General features: G+C 43.0%; 3 protein-coding genes across 3 annotated transcripts; 1 reads left to right on the top strand and 2 right to left on the bottom strand.

The window, feature by feature from the left end:
• Positions 1-49: 49 nt before the first annotated feature.
• LOC127753434 (uncharacterized) lies at positions 50-2,706 on the bottom strand. Its single transcript, XM_052278919.1, has 3 exons — positions 2,575-2,706; positions 2,337-2,488; positions 50-431 (listed from the first exon to the last, which is right to left on the bottom strand). Exons 1-3 carry the CDS (start codon positions 2,654-2,656, stop codon positions 375-377), a joined length of 291 nt encoding a protein of 96 aa, XP_052134879.1. The 5' UTR covers positions 2,657-2,706; the 3' UTR covers positions 50-374.
• Positions 2,707-5,161: 2,455 nt separating this feature from the next.
• LOC127753430 (proline-rich protein 4-like) lies at positions 5,162-6,296 on the bottom strand. The gene is made up of 2 exons (XM_052278916.1): positions 5,948-6,296; positions 5,162-5,844 (listed from the first exon to the last, which is right to left on the bottom strand). The coding sequence occupies exons 1-2, from the start codon at positions 6,117-6,119 to the stop codon at positions 5,384-5,386; spliced, it is 633 nt and encodes a 210-aa protein (XP_052134876.1). The 5' UTR covers positions 6,120-6,296; the 3' UTR covers positions 5,162-5,383.
• A 6,594-nt stretch (positions 6,297-12,890) lies between these two features.
• On the top strand, positions 12,891-14,082 carry LOC127753431 (proline-rich protein 4-like). The gene is made up of 2 exons (XM_052278917.1): positions 12,891-13,245; positions 13,364-14,082. Exons 1-2 carry the CDS (start codon positions 13,077-13,079, stop codon positions 13,810-13,812), a joined length of 618 nt encoding a protein of 205 aa, XP_052134877.1. The 5' UTR covers positions 12,891-13,076; the 3' UTR covers positions 13,813-14,082.
• Positions 14,083-14,580: the final 498 nt, after the last annotated feature.

Below are 14,580 nucleotides of genomic sequence, written 5' to 3'. Positions count from 1 at the left end.
TAATAATAGTTTAACCTAACAGTAAAAAACATCTATTATTGGTAGGGCATACTGCTAGCTTAAACTTTATTATTTTCGCACAAGTGAAAAACATTAAAACAAAGTGCTAAAAAGGCATAAGATTGGAACTTTCAGATTCCATGCAAGGGTTGCTATAAAGCATAGGCACATTTTCAGACCGCTGCATAGAAACTACTACTACACTACAACTCAATATCTGACAAATTCTCAAGTCCAGCAGCACCAATAATTCAAGGGGAAATTAGAAACTAACTTTCGTTGCATTTTCCCAGGTAAGTATAATGATAGCAAACAGTTTTCAAAGTGGTCCACTTCAATACAAATCAACTTCACTGTGTTTTCTTGGATTCTGCTTAGGGCTTCCAAAGACCAAGACGATACTTGTGAGCGAAACTCAAAATTAATTTCCTCTGCATCACAAGTATAAAAGAGAATAAGAGAACTTAATAGATCCCCTAAAAATTATTTTCCCATACCTCAACAAGGAACTCAGAACAGATAAAAAATAGTTGATAAATAAAGATACTCTTAGGAAGATGATTCCATCAGCCTAATCCACAGTCAATGTTACAAGTATCGACTAGCTCAGGTGAGCACCCTACGTTTTATGTTCCTGGGTGGGTAATCAACCTCAATATTAGTAGCAATGTTCAGAGTTTTACTTGATATTTAAATAATCAAAAAAATGCTTGTGCCATAGGTTAGGAGAAGCAATATTACCGACAAACCTACAAAGGTGTTCTATTTCCTAGAAAACATCATGACATGCTAATGAAGACTCCAGTCTCAATATGCTGGCAGCAAATAATTCAAAGAGATTGGCTTAAGGTATTAAAAAAAGGGACGTACTATATTTGATTTGACTGCTTTCCAAAGGAAACATAGTAAATTTCCAAACAATGCATTAACAGCAGACAGCCAAAATCATCCTTAACTGGGCAAATACAAATTAGAGAGAGAAAAAACTCAAGGAAGAAAGGAAGAATAAGAAACGGTAAAAACAGAGATCGGGAGGGAGACAAACATGGCAAGGAGATGTCTGACTCATCTCCAAATTTGTATACAGTTACTAGTTAGCCAATGTCTTCACATTGTCTGCAAAATGGGATCAGGTTCCCATTACTTAACAAAAGGAACTGAATATTTACTTTAGCATGCAGGTCATAAGCCACATGTGTGTTCACTTCAGAATATCATGTAAACCTCAAATTGTATATTTCACAACCAAGGATCCAGCCTAAGTACAATGCAAAACCATAGAACTTTCTTGGCATCCAAATATTACAATTGTCTTGAAGGAAAATTTGTGTTATTTTGCACATCAAATTCTAGACACCTTAGCATTGTCAAATTCACTAAGACATCTAAAAAAGCATTAAAAAATTGATTAATTTCATATCTTAATTAAGTAAAAATGTATCGCCCTACGACAAATATGGTTTGGAATACCACATCTCGCTGTTGAGTAATTCATTTGAAGTCATTCCCGATAACAAAAGGGTAATATATCAACATCTCAGATCAGAGAGGTAAGTTCCCTTCAAGTTCAAAGCATGAGACTATGCCAGAACTACTTAACTTTCACTACTTGGATGCTGAAACTTAACCAAACAAAAGAAAATTATCCACACAATACTTATCTATATTCCTTTAGAAAAACATTAACACTGACATAGCTTATTATTCAAAAGAAAAAATGTTTAGTTTTAAAACATAAGGGTTTCCATGGTCAAATGCTTATTCAGAGCAGTCTAGAGACAAATAAGCAACCTAGTACAGTACTGATTCGTTCAAAGCCAAGAGTTAGATAACACAGACGAAATTACCATCAGAAAACTTTAACCTCAAAGCATGCCGAATTACATAGCATTTTGGCTAATCTGTTAACTAAAAATAAGTTGAAATCCACTCAGATGAAATAACAAAAACATTCCTGAGAAAGCGACACTTATAGTTGTTATAAGTGCCGAGTGCCGAAACCCCTATGGTTTTTGTGCAACTTGGAACACAAAGCATATGATTCTGTGAAATTTGCTCAAAAGTTAATAATGCATCCAACAATTTCTCAAACAAAAATGTAGGCATAATACAACGAGCCATTGTTATAAGCACACACATGGATCAGTTCGCTTCTATGAAACAAAAATAACGACGACATCTAATAACGGCAGCATCATACAACGAAATCTAACCAAAACATATAATCACATTCCGAAATGCTGAATAGCAGAGGAAACTAGCATAATCACAATCCGTTGCTCAATCTGCACATACAGAGATGAACCAAGAGGCTCGACTCGACTGAAGGAGATTACCTGCTTGCAGGGGATGCCGAGCTTCTTGAGCCGCAGAGTGCGGGCGTGGAGGAGGCTCTGGAGGTCGCCGCCGACCGCCTCCTCCACCTTGGCGGCGTGCGTCTCCACCCCCTTCCCGACCCCGTTCAGGAACTCCACCACGCCAACCTTGGCTGCCGCGCAGGAATCAGGCTCCAAATCCAATCAATCACCAAGAAAAGAAGCACGGAAGAAAATCGGGGAGGTGGGGTATACCCACCTTGGTACGGATGCGCGTGGAAGGATCTCGCCGGAGCTCCGGCTCCGAGGCGGCGCAAATGAGACGCACACGCGAGAGCCATGGTGGCGGCGGCGGCGTTGCGTTGGAGAGCCGCGAGGTGGACGAGGTGATCTGAGAAATGGGCCCCATGTGGCAGGCAGGCTGGCTGGCGTTCTGGAGTGGGCTGGGCTGCCTCGGTAAAATTCAGCCCAAAGCTGAGGGGAAAAAATGGGAATTTGTTTGTAACATTAGCCTATATATATAAAAAAAGGATTTTCTTTGAAACGTTAGCGCATTTATATATTTTAAAAAAAGGGAAATTATAGCCCAACAGTTGTCCCGTACTACTTCCAATCCTATATAAATAGTTACGCTGACGCTTTAATATTATGAGAACATTGTTAAATATTGTTGGTGCCATCCTAATCACAATAATGTATTTTACCAATTCAAATTCAACCTAGAACAACAGTATGATACATTTGTAATGAATATCTTAACCTTTGTGGACTATGGTTATCAAATGAATTGACACATGCATGAAAAGCTAACATATTAAAGTCATGAATAGAAATAAGTAAAGACTTTAATTTCTCAGTTACACAGGAAGAGAAATAGCCATATCTCTTCTAAACAATCCAACGGATGTCATGAACTACATGTGCATTTCAAAAATGATCCAATAGTTAAGTTTTAAAGGGTGATGTGTCTCAATGCATGTTGAGCTTTTGGTCCCAACTATATAGGATATAGAAGCCCTAAACAGTCTCAAACAGAAGCCCTAAACTCTTCCAAAAAATCACTCATTCTCCTCTCCTTAAATCTCCTACACCACAAATCAAAGCGGCCATCGCTCCTAATCACCAAGTTCGTACACTAGGAGGAGATATATACAATGGTGAGGGAAAGAGGAGGATATAACTCCGATTTATACTAGCATTAGTATAGAAATTATTCGGCTTTTCCTAGTGGACCAATTTTCGCTAAAAAAAACACTGATTTTGGGAGGGGTGGTTTTTTTTAAATGGAGAGGTACTATGTGACCCCAAATAATTGAGAAAAGAAAAGGAAGAAGAGCAGGAGCTGGGCCATGTTAAGATAATCGGGTCTTGGGTTGCTTTGTGTTGAGAAGCTAGCTAACATGCATGCAGTAGCAGTTGTAGGGCAGCGAATGAAACAAGTCCACTTGACTCCATGAAACAAATATAGGTTCAATCTAATTTATATCCTTAAAGTGTAACATCAGATATCTTGACACCCCAACTATTAAAAATGGTGTAATTTGACTTCCTCAATAGTTTTGAGAGTGGTTTTTTTCACGTGGCACGTTAACCTAGTCTAACTGACTAAGTCCGCATGTGGGGCCCGCCAGTTGTCCCTTCCTTTTCCTCCTACGCTCTTCTCTGCTTATTTCTCCCCTCCCTTATGTGGCAGTGAGGAGAAGCCGATAGGATTCCCCACCTTCTTCTCAACAGGTGCCAGCTAGCAACGGCAAGGCGACATCAATGAAGGAGATGGATGGCAGACATTGCCAAGTGCCTCCTTCGCGTGCACCGCCTCACCGCTTGGGCCAAGCTTTGCCACCAGGCGCCCACGTGGCTCGGGAAGGAAAAGATGGAGAGCGTCATGTAGTGGCCATGCTCCTCGCCTAAAGCTCGATCTCGTTCGCATGTACCCATTGTCGTCAAGCTGGAGAGGTCGGAGCCCATTGTATCCGCAAGCCCATTGGAACAACGTTGTGCTTGCAAATCCAATGGGCTCTGACCTCTCCAGCTTGACGACAACGTGTACATGTGGACGAGATCGAGCTTGAGGAGACTTGCTGGCCGCCGCCCAACTCCCTCTCCCCACCTCCACACATTAGTCCCTCCTTACTCTCGCCTCCTGCTCCACGTCCTCGGCCGCCGTAGGTGCCTCAGTGTCGAGCTCCATGATGGCGCGACCATGGCCATGCTGCTCTAGGTTGGCGGCGAGCTCTGGCGGTAGACTCGGTAGTAGTGGCTCATCGGGGAGTTGGTGCTTGGAGTACTGCTCATCTACCACCCGCCGTCGCCCTACTACATCCCACCATTGCACTGCTGCCATTCTGCCACCGAGAGAAAATATATATGTGGGGGGGGGGGAGTGGTAAAGGAAGGAAAAGAAGAAATAGAAGGGTCATTAACAGGTGGGTCCCACATGCTAACTTAGCTGGTTGGACTAAGTACAACATGCCACGTCAGCGAAAACGGCTCTCAAATCATTGAGGGAGTTAAATTACACTAGTTTTAATAATTGAAGAGTCAAGATATCTGCTATTGGGTTTTAGGAATACAAATCGGATTATGTATATTTAATTTGAGGGAGTGAAAGTGCACTTACTCCGCAACGAATAGAGTAGCCAGGCTTTGGGCCTTGGGCCAATTAGTGGGCAGCAGCAGTACATCGAACAAGCCATCAGCAGCACCACAGCGACCAATAATACTACCACCTCACCAAACTTGCTTGAGCAACACTACAGCTTGAACTCAACTGTACCGAGTTTGAACTTTTTGTATGTACGAAGCGACGACGAAAGCACAATCAATAGAGATACGACACATGCATGTACTTCTGCACGAACTTAATTTAATAATTTTATTCTCACGTACATCGATCGATCTCACACGTACACAGTCACACTCCTCTCGCATCTCACAACTTTTATTTATTCTGCACCAACAAGCTGACCTGGAAATTAATTAATCACGTAATAACCGAACGATAAAACTAACCATGCATGCAATCAAACAGACCAAGTGTGGATCGATGGAATGGACGAATTAATGGTTCAGCTGTGATATGCGCTGGCCGGAGGGCTGGGAGCCGGCGCCGCAGCTCCGCCACCGTTCGCCGCGCCACCACCGTTTGCCGGCGTCGGCTTCGGCAACGGCGTCGGCTTGGGGCCTTGGGGTCTCTTGTGGAAGTAGTCGAAGAAGGGGCACAGGAACGCCGAGGTGCACTCCGCCGACGACGAGTAGCGCATCCTCTTGCCGGCGACGGCGACGAAGGTGCTACCCTTGTTGCGGCCGTTGTCCGTCGTTGATGGCAGCGGCACGATCTTGGACGGCTCCTGCCCGGGGCACGGCGCGCTGCTCGCCGCGCTGTGCAGCTGCGCGAAGCAGTCGGCGGCGCCGTGGAGGTCGTCGGCGGCGAGGGGCACGCGGAAGGCGTCGTCGCCGTCGAGGTCGCCGACGGCCTTGCTCTCGTACTCGCCGTCGCCGTTCCTGCACTTGATCGCCACCTGGAGGCCTGAACATCACCAAACAATTAATCGACGACGGTGATATATCGATCGCAATTAATTATCGATGAACATATTATCAATTTATCATCATCATTATGATATATATACCCTTGAAAGCATCCTGCGCCTTCATGTTCTTCCTGGAGCAGCCGCCGCACTTGGCCAAGCCGACGACGACCGCCGCCGCCGCCTCGCCGTCCGCCGCGGCGGTGACAGCCATCACGACGGCGGCGCAGACGACGACGGCGCCGAAGACTAGTGCTCGTGCTACAGCTGCCATTGCTGAATCGATCCTAGCAAACTCTACTGCTTCAATTCTACTCGTTGCTGATCAGTGGATGAGTGGAACAAGAAGCAGATCAACCATGGATTTATATATGATCATGCAGACGAAGATCGATCGAGCAGAAGCTGGATACTAGTACACAATTAGCATTTGGCGCCGAATTTGCTGGTTTAAAATGAATTAATTAACGCCGTACATTATTTGATGATTTTGATCAGGAGCCAGCTTAACTGCATCGATCGATCAAGAAGAGTTGCATGCATGCAGGGGCACTGTGTACGTAATGCTATCCCATTGGTGGTGTTTAGCAAGCAAAGGTAAGTTTTAATTATGTACTCGCCTGTCTCTAGTTAGGTGAATGCAAAGCTAGTACTGTAGTACTAGTTTGTTTTTATGAAAAAGGGAAAATAGTAATATAGCTTGCTGCCTGCACAGCCAAAGTACTGCATGATTGATTGTTCTTAATCTGTTTGTCTTCATTTGGCTTTTGGACCATTATTATTTATATTACCAGGTTTTGTCTGTACATATAGATATGTATATGTATAAACATGGAGAGATGTTAGGCTAGTTTCTTTTCTACAAACATAAAAAATTATGTTATGGATATTTAATATCTCTTTAAGAGTTACGGCTTTGACAATATTTTTCTATTTATTAGTATAATTTTGATCTCGTAAATTATGATATCAAAACTATACTAATAAAAAAAATATGGCCTAATTAAACCAGCCGTATCTGAGAGTTCGTTGAAAGAAGGGACCATTTAAAAACTGCTACAAGTTTTTTAAGTGAAAAAGTTTCAAATGTATCTATACCATATGATTGTAGGACAATTACACCATAACAATACTATGACTATATATAAGTATTAAAAAATGCATGTAAATTCACATATAAGTTAATTATATAGAGATTCATAGTTATAGTGTAATTACATTACAATTATACATGAATACAATTATACCATAACAATGCTATAACTATATTATAAATTTCATATAACTTGTTTATAAGTATTAAAAAACTGCACCTAAACTCACATAGGTGAGTTGGATCAACGGGGACATCGAGTTGTGCCCTGTGTTGCCCATGAGAGCTATGTATATGTTTACTATCACATTGCTAATTTAGTAAGGGTGAAACCAACTTATAAGGGTTGTCGCTCTAACCATTTCACTTTCGGATTTACCCCTTTGCACGAAGCGATCGCAAAAGTATAAGTGGGGTAGTATGTGTAAGTGGGTCCATCCGTCGGATGGGCTAGACTGCGTGGTTCTGCAGGGAGGGGCTGCTACACATCATTTGGATAAATAATTTACCAAAAGTCCGTGATTGAACAAAACCACACAGAGATCACACATGTTCCAAGTTTCCAACTTCGAACTTATCAACAATAGGTTGTCATTAAACATAGGTTCAGTATAATAATCCATACTTCAATACAAGTAGGTTGTAATAACATTTAGCATAACTAGTAAAACTGCAAAGCAGAAAGGGCACGTGTCCATCATTTTTCATCTAGCACAATTACATATAATAATCCATACTTCAATACATCAACATTTAGCATAACTAGTAAAACTGCAAGGCAGAAAGGGCACATGTCCATCATTTTTCATCCAACACAATTACACATAAATACAAGTATAGCTTGACTGAAGCTGAAATAGAGTGAAGTTCAGAAGCAACTTCACTTTCTCCCACCCCATTCACCCCTTCCCTTGTAACCTGCATGTAGAGAAATTAGTAATGTGATCTGTTCGATTTTTGTTTCTCAAAAAATCTGTTGGATTTTATTCGTCTTTTGCCTTTTTGAAATGTTTCATATCGAAAGTGGAATGCAGATTGCAGAGTGCCTAAGTTAATATATTGGGTCAAAATCAGAAACTTAATATAAGTGCCTAAGTTGCTAAGTAGCTAAGTTGAATATAAACTATAGTTACTAGTTTCTTGCCACCACACAACGGGGGAACTCCACTATTTAAATGTCATAATCTCCATCTTCTCCATGTAAAAGCAGTCCAAAATAAGCAATTCATACAAAGACTTGACAAAAATAAAAAACAAAAAATAAGCATTACATTACATACACAAGAAGGTGCAGTATTGTCATTTTTAGAGGTTTTTATCCAACTTGATGCATAAACCAAAGCATGGACCGTTTCTCGTTTCAAAGAACTCTTATAATCATCAAGAATTCTTCATCCAGTGCTAAAAGTGGACTATGATGACACATTGTTAGCTGGCATAGTCAAGAACCTTCTTGCCATGTTAGACACAATAGGAAACCATGGGCCTAAAGAGTGAGAAGGGGTTAAAAGGGGGAATAAGTTCACTTTGTGTCCCTCAAAAGTGATCGAAATCTAATCCAAGACCCTAAACCACAAAACCAGATATCTTAACTCCTAAACTTCTAAAACCGGTGCAATTTGACTCCCTCGGCGGTTTTGGAGGGCGGTTTCGCTGACGTGGCGCCACGTGGCGCCTACGTGACGATATTGACCGAGTCTTCGTTCCACATTGCGTCGACGAGGCACTTACATGTCAGTAGAATTAAAAAATATACGTGGGACCCATTAGTTATTCACACAAAAAAAGAAATGTGGGCCCACTGACATGTGGGGCCCTTCCTTCTTCCTCCCTCTCTTCCTTCTCTCTCTTTCTCTCCCCTTTTTCCCCTTCGGCCGGCGGGCGGGATGGCAGCGAGAGCGAGTGGCGGCGGGCGGCGAGGCCAGAGCTGCGTCAGTGGGCGGGGAGGGCACCAACGCCGGGGAGCAGCGGCGTCGGCATCCGGCGATCTGGAGCCTGCCACAACGACGGGGAGCGGTGGCGTCAGCATCCGGCGGTGGGGACAACGTCCGCATCCGTCTCCGCCGCTTCCTTTTCCTTCGCCGCCGCCGCCGAGCGCAGCTCCGGGCTGGGCGATGTCTAGGGTGGGTCATACCTTGCTGGCCTTCTTCTTTCTTCTGTCTTTCTCTCTCTCCCTTATCTCTCTTTATCTTTCTCTCCCGGTCTCCCCTTTCTGTTCCCCTTTGGCTATCTGCGGCGGCAGGCAGGCGACGGCCGGAGGACGGGCGCTGAGCAGTGGTGGCGGCGCGCGGGCGAGGGCCGGAGCTAAGGCGGCTGGTGCTTGGGGAGCAGCGGCGTCGTCGTCCTCCCATCCGCCGCAATGCATCTCCTCCTCTTCCTTGAGGTGGTGGGGGTGGAGGTAGCCTGGGAGCTCTGACGACGACGTGCTCGGAGCAGGAGTCTCGATAGGTGGAGACCGGCGTCGCGTTCGCATATCTGCAATGGCACTTTCTTGATCTCGTTTATCAGATGAAAACAATGGCACTTTCTATACATATCTGCAAACTCTATCGGCAGGTACATAAAGGAGGAGCAGCCTCGCTAGACAAGCCTTTGAGATTCCCTGTGACAATGGAGCTGCAAAAGGATGAATACTCTGTCACTAATTAAACTGCATTTGCATATTAGATTGACACGTTTGCAGATTAAGAGCAGCCTCATGTGATCACAAAAGCCAAATTCCTTCGCCACTTTGCCATAATGCACTCACACTTATCAACTATTTCCATGATTGTTTTCTCTGCTCCATCGCACAAGACAATCTTCTACTCTGAACATTCAATCGTGAAGAAAATGACCAAGAACAGGAGAGCAGTTCTAGACAACTCACCAAAGCGAGTCGGCATCGGGGTCTTGAGCACTTCATGGTGTTCGTGTTGGAAATTTGGTTATAATTCAGCATATTTTAATCCAAAATAACAAGATAATAAACATGATATTTACAATGGAATTTGATCCAGTGATAGTAGTGAATGTAATCAACATGAGCATGCTTAACGTTGAATAAGTATCAACAATCACATAATGACACAATGTTGACATTGCGATGAACATTAACAGTAAAATTTCTAATTAATATAATGTAATAAGGTTATACCCCAAGAATGGTCCTCCGCTGGAGTTTGAGGAGTATTGCCTCCGTTGGTGTTGACGGGAGTCTCCTTCTCCTTGTGTCCAGTGTTCGACATGTTGGTGAAGGTGAAGTAGATGTTGACGAACAGTGAGTAGTCGCGCCTTGCACTCCCCAAAAACCTGATCGCTCGTCCGTCTGTGCAAACGTCGCAACAACGCGTGGTTTCGGAGGCCTACTATCCCAACGCGTGTGCACACACTCGTCGGGATGGGATTACCGTAGCAGCAACAGCGTTGAAAAATGGATGAAAAGTGTGTCTTCCTCTTTCGCAGGAGATCAAATCCATTATCATTTTATAAGAGGAAATGGAAGATGAAGAGTAAGAGTCATGGAATAGGAAGAGGAATAGAGTAACTAATTCTCATCAATTAGCCATCAACCATCCTCCACTACACAACCATCACCAATGGAATAGGAAGAGGAATAGAGCAACTAATTGTCATCAACTAGCCATGAACCATCCTCCACTACACAACCATCAACCATCCATCAATTAGGACTAATTGATATAAGTTACCAATTCCCTAATCAAATGGATTAATTCTCAAAACTCTTCATCCCATTGATATCCCATAAAAGAATGAATTCACATGAATTCCTAGCATAATGAGTCTTGGAATTTATTTGATTTAATTGATTTAAATGGATCAATTACCCAATTAAATCTAACAGTTCGTTCTCGTCGCCATCCAACGCAGTCCCATCACTGCTGCCGCTTCCCACTGCCGTGACTCCCTCTGGCTTCGTCGAAGCAGTCCCGCTTGTGAGCCCCCCGCATCATTGGAGGGACTCGCCGTAGTATCCCCTGCACGGCCGCTTCAATGGAGGAGAGGAGGCATAGCAACTACGGCGACGGTGCTCAGCCTCTCGCCGGTGACTGGGCATGTGCGGCACCCGGCCTCGATCTCCGTCGGCGCTGCCGCTCCGGCCCGAGCCGCCCGCCGCCGTCGCCGCCGCACTCTAGCCGTGAAGATAATGGCGAGAGAGAGGGAAGGAGGATGAAGAGAAGGAGAGATGACAAGTATATTTTTTTTAATTTTTTAATGCCACGCAAGCGCCACGTCAATGCCACGTGGAATGAAGACCAGGTCAATATGTCCACGTAGGCGCCACATCAGCGAAACCGCCTTTCAAAACCGTCGAGGGAGTCTAATTGCACCGGTTTTAAGAGTTGAGGGATCAAGATATCCGGTTTTATGGTTTAGGGTCACGGATTAGATTTCGATCACTTTTGAGGGTCACAAGGTGAACTTATTCCTTAAAAGGGGATCAAGAGCTAGGCTTTTGATGTTCTTGGGCCTTATGAGAATATGGGTTGTGACTTGCTGAGGTGTGGGCTACTCTAGCTCGTTAAGGCTCGCGTGCCAGCTCGAGCTGGCGCGTTACCCGTAACAAGCTAAAATACCAGCTCCATAGGCGGATCTAGAGGTGGTCCTAAGACCACCCAAAAACATCCTACCCCAATACATATATACACATGTGAAAAGAAAAAAAACAACACCCTTATTACTATATTATGATGCACATTCGATCTATTCATACTTCTATATTATGATGCATATTTGATCAATTTATACTTCTAACTCTTGTTATATTTAGGATATTTAAAATATATATAAATTGGACCAGCTATATAAAAATCCTAGATATGTCACTGGCCAGCTTGGCTCGTTAGGAAAATAAAATTAGCCAAGCAAGCAAACGAGCCATGAGCTTCCCGTCCATCCTATGTCAGAGTCGTGCATGCAGGCAGATATGCTGAAATTAATGTTGCTAGGTTGCTTAGGTGGATTCAATCAAAGGAAGGAATTTTTTTCCCATTATATAGATAAGATGCCCGCCGTCACCACATGCACACACATCACTCACACGCCCATGACAACATTCTTAATTAACATACGCTAAAAGAGACGGAGATAAACAATAACAATTTACTTAAACTTCTACAGGCTACTATTCTGCAAATAATTTTGTTATATATTTATCGACAATTTTTTTCAAAAATTTGACAAATATAATTATTATATACTGTCGTTACATTGTAACTTGTATGTAATTATAATGTAACTTTTATAAAATTTTTGTAACTTTTACATAATTTTAAATTGTTAGATTTGTTTCAAGATTCGTGTAAGTGAGAAAGGAAAAAAAATTACAGTGCGCGCACATGTGAGAGGATTCGCTCCTACGATGTCCATTTCACGGAAATAGTATGTTTCAATGGAATTTTTAAAAGTTATATACAAGTTATATCGTAGTTACATGCAACTTATGACGGAAATTACACCATGATCATGTACTATAATTACATTTGTTAAATTGCTAGAAGAAAATTTGTTGATAAATGTATATGTGATCCCTTCTGCAAATACTAGTAGGTATGTATATGCCGACAAATTTAAACATCAAATGATCAAGAGCCAAATTAACAAACACAATATATATAAGAAAGAACAAAAGTATCTCAATCATGCAATTTGGTTGGAGCTGTCCTATACTATAGAACTATTATCCTTTCTGTAAAACAGACTAGTACGTAGTACTATGAACTGCAGGAGTACTACTCGATTAAAGCATATAACTTTGCTTGTTAAACTAAACACCACCGATGCGCATCAATGGTGAAACACTGCATGCAATGTGCACGTTCACAGTGCACTACTCTTAAATCGATCAAATGTACCGCATTAATGATTTTAAACCTGCAAATTCGGCGCAAATTGCTAATCATGTTGTAATATAATTAGCAGACGCCTATATAAACCATGCATGGCCTCTGCTGCTTCTTCACTCATCCACACAGACAGCACTAAGATACTCCAAATATCTGTTTTTTTTTTAAAAGAATCAGCACGAGATTGTGCTATTTCATTGGATATAGAGGTAAAAAATTATAGCCCCTAAGGGCAAAAGGGAAAGATACTCCAAATATCAAGGAGGAGGATTTTGCTAGGATTGATTCAGCAATGGCAGCTGTAGCATGGGCTCTACTCTTCGGCGCCGTCGTCTCCGCTGTCCTCGTGATGGCTGCCACCGCCGCTGCGGACGGCGAGGCGGCGGTGGCGGTCGTCGTCGGCTTGGCCAAGTGCGGCGGCTGCTCCAGGAAGAACATGAAGGCGCAGGATGCTTTCAAGGGTATATATATATATATCATGATGATGATGATGATGATATGTTCATCGCTAATTAATTAACTGAGTGCTGATCTATCGATCGATTTATCACTGTTGATTTATTGTTTGGTGATGCTCAGGTCTCCAGGTGGCTATCAAGTGCAAGAACAGCGACGGCGAGTACGAGAGCAAGGCCGTCGGCGACCTCGACGGCGACGGCGCCTTCAGCGTGCCCCTCGCCGCCAACGACCTCCACGGCGCCGCCGACTGCTTCGCGCAGCTGCACAGCGCGGCGAGCAGCACGCCGTGCCCCGGGCAGGAGCCGTCCAAGATCGTGCCGCTGTCATCAACGACGGACAACGGCAGCAATAAGACTAACACCTTCGTCGCCGTCGCCGGCAAGAGGATGCACTACTCGTCGTCGGCGGAGTGCACCTCTGCGTTCCTGTGCCCCTTCTTCGACTATTTCTACAACAGACCCCAAGGCCCCAAGCCGACGCCGGCGAACGGTGGTGGCGCGGCGAACGGTGGCGGAGCTGCGGCGCCGGCTCCCAGCCCTCCGGCCGGCATATCACAGCTGAATTTTTAGTTCATCCATTCCATCAATCCACACTTGCTTTTCTGTTTGATTTCATGGCTTGGTTAATTCTTTTGGTTCTTGCATGATTAATTTCCAGGTCAGCTTGTTTGTGAAGAATAAATAAAAGTTGTGAGATGTGAGACGAGTGTGACTGTGTGAGATCGATCGATCGATGTGTGTGAGAATAAAATTAAGTTCGTGCAGAAGTGCTTGTGTAGTACCTCTATTTATTGGCATATCTAATACATTATGCATTGTATGCATATAAGCTATTCCTCTTTCACTGTGCAACATTATTAAACATAATGTAATTTAAGTATTTTACGAAAGGGAAAATAGCTTCTTTTATCTACTATAAAAAATACCCGTGCGTTGCAATAGGTGAAGCTATGTTAATCTTATTATTGTTATAGGTTTAACTAAGGTAAAATTCATTGTGCGGTTTTGCTCGATTTTCTTTTTTACAAAGTCATGAGCCGCAGTTAGGAGTCCGATTTTCTCAAGTTTCATGCGAGTTTTTTTTAAAGAGATTTCTTATACAACTCCTTTTATATTTCCAAAAGTGAACAAACTTAAAAACTGACTCAAACACAAATATGTATTTTCAAAAGCGAATAAACTTAAAAACCGACTAAAACACGAATGATGTACCAAAGTACCGGCAAAAACATCTTCAATCTATCTATACCTATACTAAACATATACTAATTGGGCACTTTTTTGAAGCTCTCACGTTAATCAGAATAATCTAACTGTTGATTAGCTAGATCATCAAAT

The sequence above is a fragment of the Oryza glaberrima genome, chromosome 10 (genome assembly GCF_000147395.1).
Source record: "Oryza glaberrima chromosome 10, OglaRS2, whole genome shotgun sequence".
Lineage (NCBI taxonomy): Eukaryota > Viridiplantae > Streptophyta > Magnoliopsida > Poales > Poaceae > Oryza > Oryza glaberrima.
Note: the sequence above shows the minus strand (reverse complement) of the source record. Positions and strands in the feature narration are given on the sequence as shown.

Coding starts and splice junctions, on each gene's coding strand:
- LOC127753434 (XM_052278919.1), bottom strand. CDS start 2,656: ATGGCTCTCGCGTGTGCGTCTCATTTGCGCCGCCTCGGAGCCGGAGCT. Junction 2,489..2,574: donor CCACGCGCATCCGTACCAAG/GTGGGTATACCC, acceptor CCTGCGCGGCAG/CCAAGGTTGGCGTGGTGGAG. Junction 432..2,336: donor TCGGCATCCCCTGCAAGCAG/GTAATCTCCTTC, acceptor CTTGTGATGCAG/AGGAAATTAATTTTGAGTTT.
- LOC127753430 (XM_052278916.1), bottom strand. CDS start 6,119: ATGGCAGCTGTAGCACGAGCACTAGTCTTCGGCGCCGTCGTCGTCTGC. Junction 5,845..5,947: donor GGCGCAGGATGCTTTCAAGG/GTATATATATCA, acceptor GGTGATGTTCAG/GCCTCCAGGTGGCGATCAAG.
- LOC127753431 (XM_052278917.1), top strand. CDS start 13,077: ATGGCAGCTGTAGCATGGGCTCTACTCTTCGGCGCCGTCGTCTCCGCT. Junction 13,246..13,363: donor GGCGCAGGATGCTTTCAAGG/GTATATATATAT, acceptor GGTGATGCTCAG/GTCTCCAGGTGGCTATCAAG.